This window comes from Eubalaena glacialis, chromosome 10 (assembly GCF_028564815.1).
Source record: "Eubalaena glacialis isolate mEubGla1 chromosome 10, mEubGla1.1.hap2.+ XY, whole genome shotgun sequence".
Taxonomy (NCBI): Eukaryota; Metazoa; Chordata; class Mammalia; order Artiodactyla; family Balaenidae; genus Eubalaena; species Eubalaena glacialis.
Window position 1 is genome coordinate 12,759,319 of NC_083725.1, and position 22,252 is coordinate 12,781,570.

General features: G+C 41.0%; 2 protein-coding genes across 6 annotated transcripts in view; both read right to left on the minus strand.

Moving 5' to 3' along the window:
- The window catches only part of ARHGEF12 (Rho guanine nucleotide exchange factor 12), a 140,152-nt gene extending 128,820 nt beyond the window's left edge, over positions 1 to 11,332 (minus strand). For both annotated transcript variants that reach the window (XM_061203321.1, XM_061203319.1), the window contains exon 1: positions 11,019 to 11,332. In XM_061203321.1, the coding sequence (XP_061059304.1) occupies positions 11,019 to 11,050 (32 nt within the window). In that variant the 5' untranslated portion in view covers positions 11,051 to 11,332. The remainder of the gene's footprint in view (positions 1 to 11,018) is intronic.
- Positions 11,333 to 15,609: 4,277 nt separating this feature from the next.
- Positions 15,610 to 22,252, minus strand: TLCD5 (TLC domain containing 5). Of its 4 annotated transcripts, XM_061202464.1 has the most exons (3): positions 22,005 to 22,252; positions 19,740 to 19,939; positions 15,610 to 17,961 (listed from the first exon to the last, which is right to left on the minus strand). In XM_061202464.1, exons 2-3 carry the CDS (start codon positions 19,936 to 19,938, stop codon positions 17,423 to 17,425), a joined length of 738 nt encoding a protein of 245 aa, XP_061058447.1. In that variant the 5' UTR covers position 19,939; positions 22,005 to 22,252; the 3' UTR covers positions 15,610 to 17,422. The 4 variants fall into 4 exon arrangements, with proteins under 4 accessions (XP_061058447.1, XP_061058448.1, XP_061058449.1 ...); XM_061202465.1 differs by lacking the exon at positions 19,740 to 19,939; XM_061202466.1 differs by lacking the exons at positions 19,740 to 19,939; positions 22,005 to 22,252 and adding an exon at positions 21,507 to 21,870.

Sequence of the window (22,252 nt, forward strand, 5' to 3'; positions counted from 1 at the left end):
AAAGAAAGGGAATATTATCACAGCAAGGAAAAAACACTGTCACAGCAGTAGTAGCAGCAAATACATATGAATTAAAAATCATTTTAAATGCATAGGTCAAAGTTGTAGGAAAACCTAACTAATTTCTGAAGTTTAAACAATAAGAGCTATTATAACTTACTGACCTCTTTAATGTACTTAAATACATTCTCGTTTAATCTTCATGACGACGCTAAAGGTAAGTGATATTATTCCAATTTTTACAGATGAGAAAACTAAACTGTTGTTCAGAGACATAAATTTGCCTAAGGTCTTCCAGCTTGTAAGCAGAACAAGTCTGACACACCAAAACCCAGGCTCTTTTCTCTACATCATCCTCATTCATTTCCCTTTTACTACTCCTCTCTTACAAAGGCTAAAAAATTAAAATTTATATATATATATATAATTAAGAGCTATCTTTTCCTTTAAAAGCTACTTTTAATCTCTAGCAAAGAGAAAATCTCAAAAAGAATTCTGCCAGGGAAGTCAAAATTAATATAATTACTAATATTTATCAATAGATATATTTTACTTAATTCTTTTCTTGGAAACAAATTATACCTTGTAGCCTGTTATGCAATAATTGCATGGTAAGAACCTTCTCTCTCTTTTTTTTTTTTTTCTTTTACTATTCACATCCATTTACTAACACACCCAATTTACTTTTAAACACTGTCTCAAGAATTCTGATCATGTAGGGCTTCTGGATAAATACACAAGAAACACAAGTAAACACAAATACATAAGTTACAAGAAACCACAAACCGTTCCCCAAATTACACAATTAACAAATGCAACTAAAATGCAACCAAAGTGCAAGTATATTATTCTGACAAAGGTACTAACAAACTATTATCTCTGAAAATGAATGTTTTTCAATCATGATACAACAGAACAATAATATGAACAAAAGGCAAGTCAAAGAGTTATTCTCCATGGGAAAAAACTGCTTATTATTATTTTTATTAAAAATAGACTGTATTGCCCCAAAGCCAGAATCAATCCAATGCCAAGAAAAAATCAAATTTAAATAAAATTTTATGTACAAGTCAATGATAGCCAATTTTCTACTTCGGTCACTACATGGATTCTGAAATGAGATTAACAATATAACTTAATTAAAGAAAACTAAAACTACTTGGATACCTATAAAGACCACTTTAATCTAAGTATTTCTATGCACAGTGAAAGAAGCCAGTTAAGAAAACATAATTAGATAACACTATACTAAAATAAACTATTTTCATCATGTTATATACAATAATTTATTTATTCACTAGCCTGCATAAATCCTCTTTGATCACCTCATTGTCACCTGCCAATCTACAAACTGAAGAAGGGATTATATCTGTTTAATTTGATTCCCACTGTTACATAACACCCCCTCCCCAAAGAATGTCCTGTGAAACTTATGATTCTAAATCCATAATATAATGTCTATTACTCCCATAACCATAGAAATGATAAGTAAACTTACTGTATTACACTATATGCTAGTAAAATCTATGAAGTCTTGAGTCAAAATGGAGGCTTTAAAAAGGCCCTCAGATGAACTAACCTAAGCAGTTGAAAGTGACTTTAATTATTTCTAAACTAAAATTAGACAGACTCACTTCCATACTTTTATATCATCTTAGGGATGTCCTTAAAGATTTGATAGAACCTTTCTCTGTGCAGCAAAGAGCAGAGGTGAATACAGAATTTTTATAAATGTTTCTGATGTTCTTCTCCAGAGTAAATAACATCACTGACTGGGAACTCCCAGAAGACTTAGAGCCATTAAGGGCTGGGATTCCTTTCAATTGGCGTCATTCCAACAGAGGCTCAGTGAGAAATGGAACCTCCTGCAAATCAAATCTGTTGCAATGTTATTTTTTCCAGAGGTTAATTACCTGCTTATGCTACACACACACACACACACACACACACACACACACTAAAGTAGAGAAAAGGAGGAATTGGAAAAATAGATGACATTCTGCTGTAAGCCTCCTCCAGAAATACTCAAAATGAAATCAAAACAACTTTCTGGCTGTCAAATTCTAGACACACTTCATGAACATCCTTTCCTACTTGACATCTGTCAGTACACAGTACCATTACCTCCAACTAAATAGTAAGAATTTACTAAAAGAAGTTACACTTTCAGATTTTATCTTTCAGAGATACTCAGTGAAATATTTATGGGTGAAATTATGATATCCAGCAACTGCTTCAAAATAATCCAGTGGAGAAGCAGGGAAAGGAAACAGATGAACCAAGATTGTCCATACACCGAAAGTTATTGATGCTAATGATGAGAACATGGAGGTTTATCATACTATTCTCTGTACTTCTGTACATGTTTAAAATATTCCATAAAAAAAAAAAAACTTTCACATTTAACAAGCATTTATTGATCACCTCCGGTGGTAGGCTATATTATTGCTCCTAATTATTCACTCTCCCGTTTCCTTCCTTAAGAGGATTTATACACCCATTAGCATCTGACTTGCAATGCCACCTGTGGGAGGAGTATACATCCATGGCCCACTGACAATGAGCGTGACCATATGACTGCTTTGGCCAAGGACATGTGAGTGATGTGATGTACACCTTGACTGAGTAGAAGTTTTAAAAGCCATTGTATGTTTGCATGAGCAGTTTTCCTGCTCTTTCCCTCTGCCACAGTAATGGCATACTGGGTTCCAAAAATGCTTCAACCAATCCACAGCTGACAAGATGCAATGTAAGCAAGAACTAAAACAGTAAGCTACGGATATTTGAAGGTGTTGCTATGGTAGCACAACCTAGCAAAAGCTGATAGATACACCTACTACAGGCTAGGTACCAAGAATATTAAAATATTATAAGAATGTTTAGGGAAGTAGACACACAAAAAAATGAATTATAGTTATCTTTGAGGGGAGAGTCTGAGAACCAGAGGGTGTATACGAAGGGTTAAGATCAGAGGGAGACTTTATATAGTATTATATCATATTATCTATCACTTGAATTTTCATGCGTGTCTACGTGTGTGTGTGTACGTGTGTGTGTGTGTGTGTGTGTGTGACCTGAATAACGTCATCTGAATAGCTGGATAATTTGGGTGATTTTTTTTTCTTCCTTATGCTTTTTAGCATTAAAAGTGAATAAAAATATAATAGAGCAGATAGTAACTGATTAAAAATGAATAAGAACTATCCTCCTACCCTTAAGGAACTCGAAAATTAGTTGCAATTTAGCTTTAAAGAAAACTTCTTCCCATAAAACATTCATTGTTAATTATTTAAAGTGGCAAAGGCTAACTGCGAAAACAACATTTTTAAAAATTAGGAGTATAACACATGCAATTCTATCAGTTTGCTCATCCTAAGGTTTCAGCAAAGCAAATATAGGGTTTTGTATATGGGTGGTGCAGCTACCGATCTCGAAGGAAATTCTCTCAATTACATTATTTTAGTATGCCAATTAAGCTGGTGAAGAAGCTCGCTCTAGGTGTTAAGTTTTGTGAATAAGCCTTAACCATAGACAAGCCTTAACTATAGACAAGGTATCTACTCCACTAAGTTAACCCATGTAGGGTAAAATTATTTTAAAAAGCATTAGAAGGAAAAAGAAAAGGAAAAAATTCTAACCATGACTCTTGTGGTGATTAAACAACACTTGAATGGTTACAGAAGTCTCAAGGCCAATAAACCAATGCTTTACTACATGACTATGTTTTTACTTAAATTTGAGCAATAACCTGCAAATATGATTAGGGACATGTCCGCACTTTTCATCTTAGGATCTCAAAGCACTTTACAAACATTAATTTAACCCTCATATCGCCTGAGAGTTAAGTATTATACAGCATTATAACCATCTATCCTGCCACTACAAAATACTTAAATACCCCTTCAGCAGTACTTGCCCTGAGGAGGTCTTGCCTAAACAGCCAAAAAGACAGGAAATAAGCTGACAGTGCATGTGCCACCAACAATCTCTGAAAAGATCAGATCTTTACCCACAAGAACCACTTCCCCTGAGTAAACCACAGAGACTGTACAGGACAACCACAACAGATCAGCTTGTGTCTGGAACACAGGCAGAGTTTTCCATCTAAAATCTATGGAAAGATATGTCTAAGCACCTTCACAAGGTATCATATGTATTTAAGTACATAAGTGTATTTGGGGGACTTGTTACTCTTCTGGACAAGACATAGCCACCTTCTGCCTTGTATGGTCAATTTCACATATAATTTATTCAGACGCTGAGGAAGTCTCCAGTTTTTCAACAACAGAATAATCTACATTTTCTGAATCCACAGAAGACCTGCAAAATCCTCCTTAAGCTCGAGTGTGTGAACCTAAGATCAGCATTTAAATGTAATATTTAACCAAAACTGTAGTCTCAGAGCAATATCTTTAAATGCCTACAATAGGCATCAAAAGACAAAGCAGTGTGACAAGCGGCTAAGAGTAAACATTAACTAAACCAGGTTTTCTTACATATTTCCAATTTCTTCATGAACTGTTACTCACAGTCCCACGACAAGAAATCTACTTTTTCACTGCCACTAGATTTGCTTCTCTCTCAACACTGGGAAGCCACCCAGGCCTATCATGTGACTGTGATCTCAAAAACCAGGATTCAGCACTTGAATTAGTAAGAGATCCTGTTTTGGTATGAATCTAAACTGTCAGCTGCATTGGTGCGTGTTAATTTAGTACGGAAAATTTAGTATATTTCTCCTTTTACTGAAAGTCAGTAATGCATTCTTATGCAATTTAGGCAAGGCCTCTGACCTTTGGCACCATCATGTATTACCTCTGCAGAATCCAAAAGCTGAAAATTATTCTTGGTACTAGCTTCGTAGGTTTGTCTTGAAGTTAGAAACTCTCTTATAAACTTCTTTCTTATATGGTTATCTTGGTACTCTAGATATCCTAACTAGAGAAAGTAAAATGCCCTAAATCTGGCCTGTTTCCAAAATTCTAAAGTTTGAGGAAACAAAATCACTAGCAAAACACAAAAGAACAAAGACATCTATTTAAATAATTTTAAACTAAGTATCAACGATAAAGGTCTACTAATACAACATTCAAAAGCTCTATAATCTTATATATATATATATCTTATAATAATTTAAGTATCCACTTTTTCCTTCTGTTACTTATCATGAATAACAATTCTTGTAAATACAGTAAGAAAGTAAAACATTATTTCAACATTAATAACAGTATATCTTACTCGAAAAATACTGCTAAGCATTGAAAGTCTATTTCTTTTCACCAATACGTGGAAATAACTAGAAAAAATAAAGTAAAACAACACACGTACAAACAATGGAAAAAATGACACACAATTTAAGATAAGACTGAAAAACCACCGCAAAAAAAAAAAAAAAAAAGGAATAACAATTTACAGATGTATCTCACCATATGGTAACAGATATTTTACTTTAAAGCTACAATCACATCTCTTCACTTACTTCTAAGTTCAGAGACATTTCATCTTCATTTCTGATGAATTTTCAACCAAGGATGGCTTATTATTTGCTACACTTTTGACACATAATTGATAACACTGGTTACATTAGGGGCACTCATATTGGAAAGAATCACTACGTAAACAAGGCTTTTATAACATGAGTAATTGCTTAATTAGTCCATTTGCTAATTATGCTGTTTGTATAAACCTGTTAGTTTTTTTTTTTTGATGGTGACATCTCCCGCATCCATTCCAAAAACTATCTAAAATAAAACTGAGTTAAAATGATCTTGAGAATCTCTTTACTCATAATTTTGGGCTATGCCTGGAGAAAACTGAAGACCCCTGTATTACAGTAAAACTAAACTGGAACTTGCTGTTCTAGGGTATGGGTAAACATAAAATATAGAATATCATACTTTGTAGTAGGACAGCGCCGAAAGAAAAAAATCATTTTGCACTGGAAGAGCAGTTGGAGAAAAGTTAACAGAATATTAAGAGGAACAGGTTGATTTTCAGACACGAATCAACAGAACATACAACTTGGCTAAGCTAAGAATGAGGGTGGGGGAAGGAAAGGGTGGTGGATAACTGTCTGAACCATTCACAGTCACATAAACATAAAATGGGAGGAGATCATTATTTAGCCTGGTACAGCAAGTATATACAAGTAACAGGACAACTTAAAAGAAAAGTCTGTGCTAAAGATCAGGAAAAACTTCCTGACTACAAGATCTATCAGATTGTTGTTCAGTCTCCTGAGGAAGTGACGAGAGCTTTATCCTCTAGAGATACTTAAAATTAGAATGGATAAGGTACTAGAAAGCATCCTGTAAGAGAAAAATCCAACTCTGATTTAGTCAGCTTGGAAAGTTACAAGAGAAGTAGGACAGAAAAAATACACATAGAAAGACAATAATTTAAAATGAAAAGTGGGGGACTTGAGAGCCAGAAAATCTAGGTCATATCTTGGGTCTATCCTTTCCAGTTTTATAATCTTGACCTAAATGCTATGAGTTGCCTAAAGTGTAAGTGATGATCTGCCTCACACTGAGTTGAAGAACTACACTACTACTGGATATCATTACATACATCAGGGTATTTCACACAAAAGGAAACAAAATATTTATAATTTTGCTGGTTTTAAAACTTCAGTTCAAATACCACTATTTTGAAGACCCTTAATTATTAAAAGGAAAAGGAGCATGTCTTCAAATGAAGCTTTAAAACATCATCCAAACCAAGTTTTAATGGTTGAGACTTAATGAAGTTAAGCTCCCTGTTTGTGAAAATGTGGCATGGTCAATTTCTAGGAGATAAGCAATTATATGATAAGAAACATTTCTAGTAACTTTGTTAGACAACCATGATGTAAAAGCGCTTCTCCAATTACCTCTGGAAAACCATTAATATATTCTGCTGCTTCTATAACCCGTATCAGTTTGGTAGGCAATTCATACCCATTTCTAGACAGCTTTCAGAACAGGCAATCACATTTTGTTTACTCAAAGATTTTCCAACTGTTTTCCCTAGAATCACAATGCTCCACAGAAAAATATGTAAAATCCACCATTTATGGGTTTCATCAATGTATGCCTCAAATATCATTTCCTAAATTGAAATTTTAAAAAAATCGTACATGTTAACTCAATGTTATATGCTACATTTTAACAACTGGAAGCCACTAATGTGTTAAGTGGTATTACCAGGTTAACATATTTTTGTAATGATTCAAATAAAGCTTCTCTTGTCATCTCACTGAATACATATGAACATCTTATAAATGTGCCATTTATCTGTAAGACTATAGCTCTGTACTTTTAAAAAAAATTTACTTCGGACTGTACATGTTGACTCATGTAAAAGTGTACAAGTGAATGTACTACTGCATACCTGTATGAATCAGGATTTTAAACTGAACAACTAGAAGAAAAGACAACATAAAATTGAATACAAAGCTAGCACTGTGATCCTGGTCCCCACTTTCGATTTGGTATTTACCAAATGACTGATTTTATAAGTGAATGTGACAAATAATCTCACCTTGCAGATGACTCAAGCAGCCTTGAAAATAGCACACATACAGAATTTTTTTTGTTTTGTTTTTTAACCAAAAGCATTCTTATATGGCAGTGTTGGCAGAAAAAGTATCATGAATGAAAACGTTAATTACTGGGTAAATGCATATGAAGCCACAGGTTTCCAGACTCACTTCAAAAACTTGCTTCAAAAAAAACCAAAAAACACAAAGAACAAAAAATTTGCTTCAGTTAAACAAGCTTAAAGCTGACCTTACAGTGCTAAAAAAAAAAAAAAAGCCAATATATTTAAAACCTTTGTTTATAAATCAAAAACAACAAAATCCACAAGTCCTAGACAAGACATAAGTTCATTTACTTCAACAAAGACCTTTATAACAAAATCCCACCTGTATTGTCCCTGAAAACTCATTGTTCTAGAAGATAGCCTGAAATAATTTACTCAGTCCGTTGAAAAAGCCTTCTCTCCTCATATCCCTCAGAAGAAATTCCAATTGCCACAGGACCCCTAAACTCTCAGGGAGACACAAGCATCTAGGAGGATTAGAAACAATTAGGATATATTTTAGGACTGAATGCAGCAATCAGTGTAAACTGAACAGCAGCAATCAGATATTTCTACCACTTTTGAAGCGCTGGTTCTAAAAATTGAAAAATATAGTCTCCAGGTCTCAAAGAAGTTACAAAGCAAGACACTGGATGGTATTCAAAAGCTGCTTAGATTTTTTTTTTTTTTAACAGTTCAGATACGCTACATAAAAACAGTAGCTACCATGAACACATAGTTTGAGTTTTAAATTGATAACTACGCCTTTAAAAGGGGGGCTGGAGAGCCTGAGGAGTAGAGGATGAAGAGGAAAAAAATGGTAGTAAACAAATGTGTTAATTTAACTGCAAAATAATAACAGGATATAACAGAGTTCTGAGTATCCAAAGTGACCAATCAGAGCCTAAACATAGCTGAATTCCATCCCAGCCCCAGCACGTCCCTAACACAAGAATAAAACCCTTCTTATCTTGTTCAGCCATGTGTCGCCTGCCACAAACTGCAAAACAGAACAACGCCCAAAACCAGCTAGTCTGATTTCAACTGAGGACAGACAGACTCTGTAGTCAGAAGCACCGCAATGAAAGAACTCTAACTGACACAGCTGGCCTGGTGGGTCAGCACACTCTACAAAACAAAGCCACACCACATACAGTACTTCAAACTTGAAAGGACCTTTAAAAAGGCACTGTTAATTTGCCAATAGCTCTAGAATCAGCAAAGTATACCTACAGGGCACTGGAGTCAAACAATGAGAAAAGAGGATGAGGTAAGTAAGGCTGAGAAGAAGCTAGGAACTATTCTATACCCATAACTTTATTAAGGCATCCTGGCACAGAAATAACACTAAACCAGTACTTCCAGATTTCACCCCAACCTATGTTCAAATCAGGGACAACTACTCTCCTAAGAGCCAATGGACGCTTGATATTTACAGAATAAGATATGTTTAAAGAAAAAGCAATGGTCACTCACATAAGAATAAATCTTGTGTGTGTGTGGGGGGGGGGAACTAGTAGTAAATTCCAAAGAAACACAAATCTATACTGTCTCAGCAATGCACATTAAATTAGGTGGCTTTTAAAGTCTTTCCTCTTTTAAAGAATATGTGAAATCAGGCAGCACCTGAACTCATCCCAGAATATTAATACACAAACCAATTTGCAGATTCATCTTATACTTAGAATATTCATCTCGTAATCCTTTGTGCCTAGCACAGTGCCTGGCAAAAAACAGGCATTAATTAATTTCATGCTTATTGTACATTTTTATCTCATCTAAGTTATAAAAAGAATACAAATCCCAAGATTTTATTTCCAAGATAATGGAAAGACGAAGAAAATCTCTGAGAAGCAAAGAAGAAACGTCATTACTTGGGGCCTTTTAGGTGATTTTCATGCGGAATGAGCTAGTGACCCTAGGTTCTGTTTCTACAAAATTAAACACCCCTACTATTGCAATGAAAACTACCAACACCATATTAGTTCCAAATAAGACTTGTCTGCAGGGTCAACAGAGAAGGCAAGAACTGAATGAACAAGGAAAACAATTACCCACACACCCATGAAAGTGATTTCTCAGAGGCAAAAAACACCCTGAAAGGAAAAGGAATGGGAATAACTAGAAGAAATCAAGATAAGCATTGTTGCTACTCGTGTTAAATGTACTCTCAGAGAAGCTGAAAATTGAACACAGTAAAAAAATACACAAAGAGTAAATAGTTTAAATATTTAATGGAATCTTTTAGGTGAACATTCACGTGATACTGAAAAGCATCAACAGGAACAGGAAATTCTGTTTCTGGAGTAGCTGTTATGGTATGACAATGGAATTTGGCCCTTTTAAAATCAACAAATGAGTCTTACAATTGGGTGAAACTCTCTTATTAGGAAATTCAACTACTTTCTGTTGGAGTACTATTGTACTTCTCATCAAAGTGCTTTCTTTGGTCCCTTACTTCAGTTATTTGATCTTTTTTTTTTTTTTTTAAATGATGTAATTTGAAGGTTGACAAAAAAAAAAAGCTGACTGAAACTTGGGACCCGGATACAATGTCGTAATTAAACTGAGAAATAAAATGTAGTAAAGGAATATGCTTTTATCACTTAACCTAATATTCTAAAGAATAACTCTTAAGAGTAAGGGAACTCCACTGAAACCACAAATGGTTTAGTTCAATTCACCAACCACCACCAAACAACACAGTTAAATACTATAAAGGACTCACCCAACTCAACAAATCCACCTGCCAGCTTCTACTACATAATTCGCTTAGGCTTTACACCCCTTAAATGCAAATGTTTCTGGAATATGAAATCCTAAAAATGCCATAATTAAGATCAAGCCCCATGATGTTCCCGCGCCCTTTTTCAGTTCCTTGATACTGTTCCCACCAGGAACCTGTGATTTACTAGTACTTCCAACATTCTGGAAAACTATTAGATAATAAGCACTGTGCAAGTCAATGCTTCAAGGACATCAAATTCATAAATCATGTGGCAGTCTCAGAGTGAAGTTCACAAACAGAGGGTCCTAAAATGCAACAGGCTCTAGAGAACTACAGGACAGGAGTAAAACTGATGATGCACCAATACCCCAGCCGACATCGGGCACTGACCTTCACCCAAAATGACCTTCCTCTCTCTGGTTCCAAGATCAGTACAGAATCCTAATGCACACTAAGGGCAGAAAAACACAATCGTGGCTTTACCTACCCCTCCTCCGAGAATCTGGAGAAAAGTTTCTCTCCAGAAAAAACAAAACAAAACTACGTTTCCAAATTCAATCAACCGGGTAACTTGGCAGCAACCCCAGACTAATTGCAGAGCTCGGAAATAACCCTCTGTCCGCTGCCTGTCAACTTCACTCGGCAAAGGCAATCAGCAATCACTGACCCTCCTGCTAGGTCGGGCCCCATCCAGGGAGGCTAAGCGCAGGGGGAGCTTCATACCAACCTGTCGGTGATAGTAGACTGTGTGCCACTCATTGGGGCCCTTGGCGAGAGGTCCTCCTTTTATCCAACTTGCATTTTACAGTAACACCTCCACCCCACCCCCAGCGCTCCGGGATCAGGCCCGACTCCGTAGGGGACACAAGAGTCCAACTCAAAACTCCATTCAGTCATCTAGAACGTCCGACTGGAAGTGGTCAAGGAAAGGGGATGTGGGTGGGAGCGAGGCAAGTTATCTCCCAAATCAAGCCGAGCAAGTCCGCCAGCAGGCGAGTTCTAGAGCTAGGGAGCGATCCTCCTCGGCAAGGCACCGGAGAAAACTTTGTCACGGAGGGAAGTCGGCGAGCCTCGGGGAAGGTGGCCCGGGAGTCCCTCCGGGGCCGGGGTGGGATCGGCTCGGGGCTGGATGTCGGCTCCTCCTCGCGGCCTTGGGGGCCTGAAAGTCCCCGCGCCGGGCCGGGCCCGATGGGCTCCGCTGTCTATCTGGGGCTGCCGGCCGCTCTTGGCCGCAGCCTCGGCCGCGTCTCGGGCCGCCCCGCGCCAGGCGCGCGCGGCTCCATGGCCCCGGACCGGGGGACACCGCTCGTTCTCCTCGTCGCCCCCACCAGGCTCCGGGCGCCGGGACAAGCGCGGCTGCCGGGCAAGGGGGGGGGGGGGGTTCCCGCAGCCGGAGGTGACAGGAACCTGGTCTCTCAGCTCCGCGGGCTGCTACCCATCCCTCGGAGGCCCGGGCTCTTCCGCGGTCTGCACAGGCGGCGGCGGCGGCTCCTCCCCGACGCGCCGGTAGGCGGCGGTTCCCGCGAGGGGCGGGAGGTTCCCGTCCGATCCGGCCTCGAAGCACCAGCGCCGGAGGCCGGCGGCGACGGCAGCGACTCGGAGCGCAGGGCCGGCTCGCCGGGTCCTGGGGCCCTCGCGGGAGCGCGCGCGGCGGGCAGAGGAGGCCGCCGGCGGTGGGGGCCGCGCGACAATCGCAGGCGCGCGCACGGGTTCCGGTTCCGGTTCTGACTTCCCGGCCCCGGCCGCATCCAGCGCGAGTTCTCTCTTCCCCTCCCCCGTCGACTTTTTTGGCCTCTTCCCCTCTGACTTCGGGAAGCCGCCTCACCCGGGATCCCTCCGCAGCGCGCCGGGCCGCCCCCGCCGCCCGCGCGACCCGCGCGACCCGCGCTCGCTGTCCCGCGTACCGCCCTCCGCTCGCCGACCGCGGGCGTGCGCCGCCCCCGCGCGGACGCCTCCGCCGCAGTCTTGTTGGAGGGAGCGAAAAAGTAGTTCTGCGGGGCGGAGGGAGGTGGGTTCCGTCTGGCTCTGTGAGTTCCACCCGCCAACCCACCGTTGTCCCCAGGACCCCGGGAATGCCGAAGATCTGTACTTTGGGGTCTAGTTTGCACCAACTCGGCTTTCGCCTGAGACCGCCAAAGAGCACGCCCCCAGTCCCGAGGAGTTGTGGATAAGAGGCTTTTTGGAAATTACCCACCCCCTTGTCCTCGAAACTTGTATTCCTTAAGGGAGCATACTTGTTTTCCTTTTCCGATAACACGCACAGACTGCTTTTGACCGATGGAAGCGAACTCACATCCGGGTGGCCGGACCCCACTCCTCTCTTGTGAAACAAACCCCAGCAAAGAGAGGTTTTGGCCTTGGCCGCTCACCTGGGGCACCTGCTGGCCACATCCCAGGGCAGGGGCCGCCGCGCACCAGTCTTGGCTGCACGCAGAGGGTTGGAGGATGGAGGTGTATAGGGCTGGGGAATTGGAGCCAGGATTTCTTCGTATAATGTTGCTTTTAGGTTGCTTCTGCCTTGGCAAAATGATACGTATTATTTGCCAAATTGAGCAAGCATGGTGCTTTCCACAGCGACTTAAGCTTGTGGAAAGAAATGGGAGCAGAAAATAAAATATATTTATCCAGTAAATAGCATTAACAGTTCTCTTTGAAGGGTTCCCAAATAATATTTTTTTCCTACTGGGTAGATAGATTTAGATAACCGTCCAGTTTTATGATTGCATAATGCAGATTACAGCGATTCAAGTACCATGTATAATGTATTTCTTCAATTCCGCCTGCAAACATCTGAAGTGGCTGTCTCTTTATCCAACTATTTTCAGACTTTTGAGTTCAAACCTGTATTGATGGGTAAGGGTCTTTAGCCTCTTTGTGGAAATCAAGTGGCAAAGCAAATCTAACTAACAGTGGACGTGGAGAGGGGGAAACAATTACTTCTTAACAATGCTGTTTCTAAAAGTCAATCCGCAACAGTGCATAAAAGGATCATTATCCCTGAATAGATGCATGAGCTAAGGCTGACGTTAGAATGGGTAAAAAAAAGAAAAAGATAAACAGAGGCCAAAGATGACTCTTTATTGCTTGATTTTTTTTTTTTTTTTTTAAGTTTAGCGCACAGCCAGCTAATTTTGTAATGTTTATTTTGGGAAAGAATAGAAGCAGATTAGGGTTCCAAGCCACTTCTAATGATCAGACCAGGACACATTGCCACCTGCTGGTGTACCCTAGCATGATAATTCTATCCTGAAAACTCATAATTGCACATTTTCTATATGTAACTGGAAAGAGCTCCATCAATCTATAAAAAATGACCAAAATGCAAACCTTATCCCCAAACGTTTGTCTTTCTTAGACATACTAAATATCTTTTTGGCCCTATTCTAATAATTTTATAGTGTGGGTATCAAATTAATTGGACCAAATGACTCATCAAATCATGCATTTAAAAAATGAGTTCCCCTCTTCTCTTCAAGAATGCCTCACTACACGAGCTTCAGGAATAAAACAAACTGGGAAAGTTTCCTAATTCACCTTCTCTTCCTTGCATACAAAACCTCTTGGCAGGCTGCTTTCAAGATCTTTCCAAACTTAAACAGACCCAAAGTTCTAGCTGTGAGCAAAGAGGGCATTTGCTGTGGGAAAGCTTCAGAAGATCGTAAGCAAAGGATTTAATTAAGTCAGTGGTTATTCACTCCAGAGCTATTTTTTTTAATGATGAAAATCTCTATATTCAGGCACAAAGCTCTACTGGTAAAAAATGTCCCTGAAAGCCTCTTTACAGCCGTTGATAGCTCTAGACTGTTTTAAGTCTGTGTATAGAATACCTTCAGAAGAGTCACACCAATTTAGGCAGAACACACGCCCCAGGGACATTAGTCCTTTACCTAGAAAAATGACATTGGTGACACCATCCACTGCGCATGCTCTTTGAGAACGTTTTCCAATGGGGGGTAATTCTAAACTACATCCTCATGCCTTCATCCATTCTTTCAACCTGCTTATTGAGCACCTACTATGTGTCTAACACTTCCAGGGATGGGAAGCAGAGCCTGAGGACAGCCGAAGGACCTGTCTTTGTGGACCCAACTGGACATCATCATTCTCAAGGCAACTGCTCAAACAGGTGGCAAAATAAGAAAGAAATTAAGTTCTTCCTCCTTCTTTTGGCAAACTGTTTTCTGTATGTAGATTGTTGCCTCAAAAAGTAAGCAGTATTAGGAATGGTGGATGATAAGAACAGCTACAAAGTATTTTACCGATAAGTATAAATATGGGTCAACATTTCTACAGGCCAAAAGCCTTTTTTTTTTAAGCTTCTGGCAGAACCAGAACAAAGACATAAAGCCAGACTCTGGGTTGATAAAAAGTTTATTTTTATAAAATTTAGTACAAATCTCACTGAAATATAAATCCTTCTTGAGCAGTGTTAATGACTATTACATAGTAATCTAAATGCAAATGAGTACTTCATGTGTCCAACCATACCACATGTTAATTAGCCCTTCATGTACCTCTCATGTACTGACTCAGCATTTTAACTGCTGAGTCACCTTCATTTCACATTTTTCTCTCAGCAAGTTTCCTTCAGAGTTATCAGCTACAACAGCAAGAAAAGCTGAAATGAGGGATTCTCCTTCCCTTATCACTAGGTAGGTTTCAGGAAATTCAAGAAACCTAAGTACTTTCCCCTAAAAGAGCAAGGTCTGCAATCCCTTCACTTCTGAGGTGGAAGGAGAAAAGAATGGTACCGTCTATTCATTTGTCTGGTATGGGACAGCTTGCACTGTGCCAAAACTCAAGAGACAGCTTTTTCCTTTTCTTTTTTTTTTTTTTCTTTTGTGCCAAGCCACTCTTTTTTTTTTCTAACTAGGCTTTTGCTAAAATCAGCGTTCCCCAGCATCCTACTTGGACCACAATTTTGTTGGAAAGAAGCTAACCAGCATTTCAGGGATACTGATCATAGAAAAAAAGAGGTAGAGATGCTACTGTCAGATTATTCTCATGTCCAGCAAATCTCCTTAACCAGAAGACAGTCATTTTAAAAGACCCACGGTTAACATGCCTTTAAAGCCGCTTTTCCCAGAGCAATGATGACCTCATGCAGTTCCAACCACTTGGTCATGCCTGGACAATGACGTCCATCTTCAAGACCACTCATTAGGCTAGGATTACCATCGAATGGGCTGATACTTCCTACTCACGTCCAGCCCTGACTTCAACATCCCCATACCCTTGCTCATCAGCTGAGCTACTCGCTCACCACTGGTCTCAACAACACAATCAAATGAATAAAAAATAAACAACAAACAAACAAATACATAAAACTTCCTTTTTTTCCCATAAAAGCTCTACATTAAAGACCTGCATTAATAAAACACCACCTAATGTCTCTGTGCAATTCACAACGGGGTATTTCCTTAATTGACAATGGGGTTTAAACTGAAGCAGAGTAAACAAGTGACCTGCCCAAATGATCTGGCAGGTGAGTAGCCAAATTAGTTCAAAGAACCGAAGAATTCTCGATTCCTAAGCCCTTCTTCTACACTTACGTTCTTGCTTTTCCTAGCTGAGAGACTATTGATTAAGAAATATTTTTTCCTTCCAACACGGGCCTTGTCATAATATATTATCCAGAGAGAGTGGCACCTTTTCCAGAGAAAAAGTAGTTAACAGGATGAACAGGTAATGTGTCTGAAATGGAAAAAAAAATAGCCTCATCACCCTGAGGCCAGGACATTTGGTCTTCGGTTCTGGTTTGCAGTATGTATAGCAGAGCTGAAACCTGAACTGGCATCTCAAGCCCAGTGGAATCCACATGGTAAATCCCTATGGAATTCAGTCACAGCCTCTCATGCCTAGGAGATTAATGCACAAAAGCCCTGAGAACTGGCAGAGTTTTCCTGGTAGGGCAGAACCCGTACAACAGGACCCGGTAAATCTGCCCACACCTCATTCATCTCTCATCCAAAGCTCTAGCTCTATGGTTTTTGTGCAGAAAAGAGTTAATATAGTAGGCCTGGAAAGGGCTGTTTGCAAGGTTGGCCCTTGGCTGACATCTGAAGACTTAGATTTCATTGGGAAGGTTCCCACATGAACTGATGAGACTGGCTCACTGGCCCCAAACTGTTTGTACAAACGATGCGGTTCATGGTGAAAACCTCCTTTCCTTCTGGGAGTCAGGAAAAGGTTGCCTACATGACCAGCCCCCCCATTAAAATCTTGGGTACTTAGTCTCTAACAAGCTTCCTTCTAGACATTTCACACATATTGTGAATAAATCGTTGCTAGGGGAATTAAGCACATCCTGCATGATCCCACTGGGAGAGGGCTCTGGAAGCTTGGGCCTGGTTTCCCCTGTACTCTGCTCCAGGTGCCTTTTCCCTTGGCTGATCTTTTGTTGTTATCCTTTTGCTGTAATAAATCAAAGCTCTAAGTACAACTACGTGCTGAGTCCTGTGAGTCCTCTTAGCGAAGCACCAAGCCTGAGGGTGATCTTGGGACCCCCAAGTACAGGGAGTCCTTTATGGTATATACCAAGTATATGGTATAGGGAGGCTCAGTAAGTAGCCCCCCACCACCGTCACGGTTTCACCCACATCCTTCTCTCATCCTTCTGTCCCCCCATTCAATTTCCTGATCCAATGCTCAGAATGCCAAAGGCATGTATCTTCCTGAAAGTTCCTCACTTCATAGTAAATGAGGTGCATTTCTTTAAGCTGCTACACAGAAAGTAGGAATAAATATTTGTTGAAGGAGTCACTTCTCAGAGGACTAAGGAAGAAACAGCACTAATGCTTTTTGAGTTCCTTTCTAGGCTGTCTGATCATCAAGGCTCCCAGGGACAAAGGAGCCAGGGTCACCACAACTTAAAAGGAATGCAGTATGCTCACCTCACAGATCTGACTTACAACTACTGCCGGTAGTCTCACTTTCCACAACTACACAGCTGCAGAAGTTAGCGTTTTAATACTGGGATGTGTTCCGCTCCAAGACTGACCAAACGGATGGATAAATTTAGCCCTTTTTTGAAACCTAAGCTTGTCATAAGCAGGATTCTGTAACAGCCATATCTCCAACCTGGTTCCCGTGGCTGACTTAACCCAATCCATTGTCTGGAGCAAGCCTTGGCTAGTGTGTCTTGAGATGTCCATTGTGTTTTAGCTGCCGCTCCTCACTCCGCCTGCTTCTCCAGGTGTGGTACTTCTTGCTGCTTTTCCTCCATGCAAAACGCCAGATGCTAAACATGAAACACCAAGACACAGCATACATCGCAACTCCCCCGACCTTCACAAACCACTTGGGCTTGGGTGAGACCATTTCACAGAAGAGGAGGTGAGCTCCTACACCAATCCTCACTCCAGTGAACAGAGCTGCAAAGAGGAAATCCACCACATCTCCAGTGAAACTATGGTAATGGCCTGTTTCACGAAGAAACCAGCGCATCTGTAGCAAGGGATTGGTAATCTCGCTTCCAAAGAGGACTGCATTGACCTCTGTGCCTGACTCTCCAAGCACCAGGGCCATGATGATGCCCAAGATACTCAGTGTGTGGTGAGCCAGCATCAGGGCCCCCTCAGACTGGAAGTAGATGCACCAGCCCAAGTCGAAGATGAAGTAGCCCAAGGTGAGACACAGAACGTGCACTTGGAGAGGTGTATTGGGTGAGCCTGAAATAAACCAAGACAGAAGCAAATTGAGTGGCTGGGAATTGTGCTACCTTACACAGAGATCCTGTGTTGCTCTTTCTCAAACTTTTCTGAATCACTGAAAACAAAAACAATTGCAGGCACATGCTTTTTAAAGGCAACCAAAAAAAAAAAAAAAACCCAAAACACTAAAATCTAAAACTTTGGTCTTTATCAAACCAACGTTACAGGGCCCAGGAAATGCTGTTCTGATGCACCAGATCTCAATGAGGGATTTAAGCACCAGCAATTATCTCAGCGTCCTCTCTGTGTAGCAGCATAAAATCCAGTTATTTTGTTCTTTCAATTAAAATCCTACACAGTCTCTTTCTTGTCTTCTTTTTCTTAACCAGCTAAAGCTCTGTTTCTCGACTCTTTTAGTTATTCTCTCCCACTAGCAGCAGATGCTAACTATTATATATAGAATGGACAAACAACAAGGTCCTACTGTATAGCACAGGGAACTATATTCAATATCCTGTAATAAACCATAATGGAAAAGTTATTCTGTCCCAAATGTCAGATTAATTTCTTAGCTTAATGGGTTAGATTATTGGACATTGGTGTCCTTAACTCATCTTGAAAGTGGACTCTGGAGAGAACCCCAAAAGTTAGTATGTTCCCATGTCCAAGAACATAGGGTGCAAGGACCTGACATGTTTGACTCCATTAAGAGCCTTCGTATAAAATATAAAGCTTAAGAGTTGCTTCCTATCAGTTTGACAGTTTGGGGGAAAATTCAGAAGCTCAATATGGGAATCTAAAGAAATTACAAAAAGAAAGAATCTAAGGAATTTTTAAAAAATCATATTCTAGAGGACTTATGGACTGAATTATGTCCCTCCAAAATTCGTATGTTGAAGCCCTAAACTCCAGTACCTCAAAATGTGACTATATTTGGAGATAGGGCCTTTGAAGAGGTAATTAAGTTAAAATAGGGATGTTAGGGTAGTGTTCTTATAAAACAGGGACATTAGGACGTAGACAGGCACAAAGGAAAGACCATGTGAAGACACAGCAAGAAGGCAGCTCTCTGCACGCAAAGGAGCAAAGCCTCAGAAGAAATCAAACCCGCCAACACCTTGATCTTGGACTTCTAGCCTCCAGAATTGTGAGAAAATCAATCTCTGTTGTTTAAGCTACCCAGTCTGTAGTATTTTGTTATAACAGCCCCAGCAAACTAATTCAAGGGGATATAGGTTTTGTATTCTAAGGAAGTAACACTTGTATCAGTACATCTAGCAGCTTAAAAATTAATATAGCTGCCCCCAAATAATGAGGCACTGGTTAAATAAAAGATAGTGAATGCATACAACACAATATTATATAACAACTGAAAAGGATAAGGAAGATCTATATACATAGACATGGAAAGATGATGTCCTTTGAATATACAATCAAGTAAAAATTGCAGGTTACCAAAAAGTATGTATAATGCAGTCCATTAGTGTCTGTTTGGGGCTGGTGGTAGATGTTGATATTAGCTTTATGATTTATACATTTTGATCGATTAAATTGTAAAAAGCAATTAAGATTTGTTTTTAAAATAGAGAGTTATGAAAAGCAGAAACAATAGGTGACACATACAATATCAGCATTAACAATGAAGATGAATGGAGACTCCCAAAGCACATTATAATAGTAATTATTCTTCAATATTCTTCGGTATTATACAAATTCTGTGGAAAAGTCCCATCCTTCTAAGACTACCCCCAAATCATAAATTCCTAAGGGAAAACTCTCTAATGTCTCCCACCTACCTGGGTGGGTAAAAGGCCAAGGGCCATCAATGAAGCCAATATAAGCTGAGAGACCTATCGAGAGGACTCCGTGGGTGAACGTAACCAGCCGGCAGCTCCACTCATAGCTTCGGTGATTATTCAGGCGACAGAAAGAAATGTAGAGCGAGAGCCAGCCCCCCAGGCTGCACAGCGCCTGCAGACACAGAGCTAAGGCCATCCTACGATGAAAAGACCAAAACCAGAAAAACAAAGGATGCACCCTAAGAAAACAGCATTGGGTCATTTTGTGTATACATCTTCATTTCTACTCTAAGACAGTACAAAAATATTGCCTTCCCGGAAACACTTTTTCCTTATCTACAGAGCCAAGAATCTTCTACTGAAGCGTGGCTGTATTTCTGATTGCGTGTTCCTTAGAGATAACTGGTCAAAACTGTAAACCGAAAAGCAGGAACTGCATTCTGAGTTAGCGGATGGTCTAATATAGTATATGTTGTTATGATGAGTAAATGTCAATAACCTCCCAGTGATGACTGACCTTGGACTACAATACACAAGTAATTCAATATGTGTATTAGATAATGTGTTCATATTTCAAAAATCTCAATAAGAAGCCCTCACGGAAAAAAACCTCCACCATTTGTGGTCTCTGCTAGAAGTCATATGACACATGGCAGTTTAACGTGGTTTTAAGCTGATACCAAACTCAACTGAAGTCTGGGTTTGGATCATGGGTTTATCAGTCAAAATCAAAACTTGAGGTAAACCTAAAGACAGAACTAAACAAAGACCTAAATAGTTTGGAAGGGAAAAAAAATAAACTCCTAGTTCTATTCAGTTCTGAAATCCAACTCAAAGATTGACCAAAGGGGAAGCAGGATTTTGAGGTACAAGTGGGGAGTTTTTGTTAAGATATAAAAATATCTTTAAGACAATTATTTAGTTAAAAATGAAACAAAGTCAGAAAGCCACTGACTGAAATTTTTACTGGTGATAAATGTTTCAGGACAAGAATGAGTGTAATGGAGTCAATATAGTCAGATAGGACTAAAATCTGAAAATAACCAGGATGTCCTTATTAATATTCATTAGCTCCTCTATTGAAAGTACAAATAAAAAAGTAAAAAACATTTCAGATATCTGTCTCATCTCAGCAGGAATTTTCTGCATGGCTACACTTATTGCTTAACCCTATTCTGACAAGTGAAATAGTATCTGTGGACCAACACACTTCAATACACAAGCCACTCCCAAGAATGCTATCCAGAGAGGGCTTTATGAAGGTCAAGTGCTGTACAGCTTTCATCTGAAATCAGATTAGAAAACAGCAGTTGTCAGTCATTGACCTGAGTTCCAGTTCTGTCTCTGCCCCTAAATAGCCATAAGAGTGTGAGCAATCACTTTCACCTCTTGAGCCTCAGTTTAAAAAAAAAAAAAAAGAGAGAGAAGAAAGGAAAGAAAAAAGGATTGAAAATAACTCTATGATCCGGCCCAGTTCTGACAAGGAGTTCTGAGATAATTTCGTAAAACATCCAGGCCAATTTTCAGAGCAAGGGCCAGAAGTACAAAGGACCCAGAGTGAAAAGAACTGTCCTCTCTCACTTCCTTTTAAAGGCCAGGGTCACCGGCCAGTAATGCGGATCAGCTCATTTGGATATGCCGATTAGTATTTTTAGAGTCCTCTTCCCTGAATCCTAATTCCCTGGCAGAACAGAGGACACGGTAGCCCATTTACAAACAAATAAAAGAATAGACATTTATAAATGGCAGATACAACTCTGTGACCTTGGGAAAGTCACTCCATCTCCGCGTTTCGGCTTTTCACTCTTGGGTGAAAGAACGACAGGGTATTTCGATGGCCGATGGCCGTTCCAGCTCAGAATTCCAAGGCTCCTGTCCTTGCTCCTCCCGGTCCAGGGCCAGATTCGGGAGGAGGAGCGCTGGGCGGGCCCACCTGGCCCTGGGCCTCGGAGCAGGCGTGGCTGGAGCGAGCAGCAACCTCGGCGCCTGGCAGGCACCGCGAGCGCATCTCCCCCGGACGCGCCTACCTACACTGTGGTCACACCCGGCTTGGGCGCACCTGAGCCGGACCGCTATGCCAGCATCCCACCCGGGGCCCGCGCCGGCGCCCAAAGGCAGGAGGAACCCCCCCCCCCTCCCCTCAGAGGCCAGGCCAGGCCACCTGCCCGCTTCCTTCCCCGCAGCGGACCGCGCAGGCCGGGCCATCCACGTCCGGAGCCCAGCCCGGCCTCGGGAGCCGGGCGGTCCCCGCCGCGCAGTTACCTGGCCGAGAGCCCCGGGAAGCCTCGGGAACCTCGGCCCCGGAGCTCAGGGCCCGGATCCCGGGATCAGGAAGCAGCGCAAAGAGGGAGAGAGGACGAGGCTCTGACGGCTGCAGAGAAGGAGCCGGTGGTCTGGGGGCACCTGCTGGCTGCAGAGAAGGAGCCGGTGGTCTGGGGGCACCTGACGGCTGCAGAGAAGGAGCCGGTGGTCTGGGGGCACCTGCTGGCTGGGAGGACGGAGCGCACAGC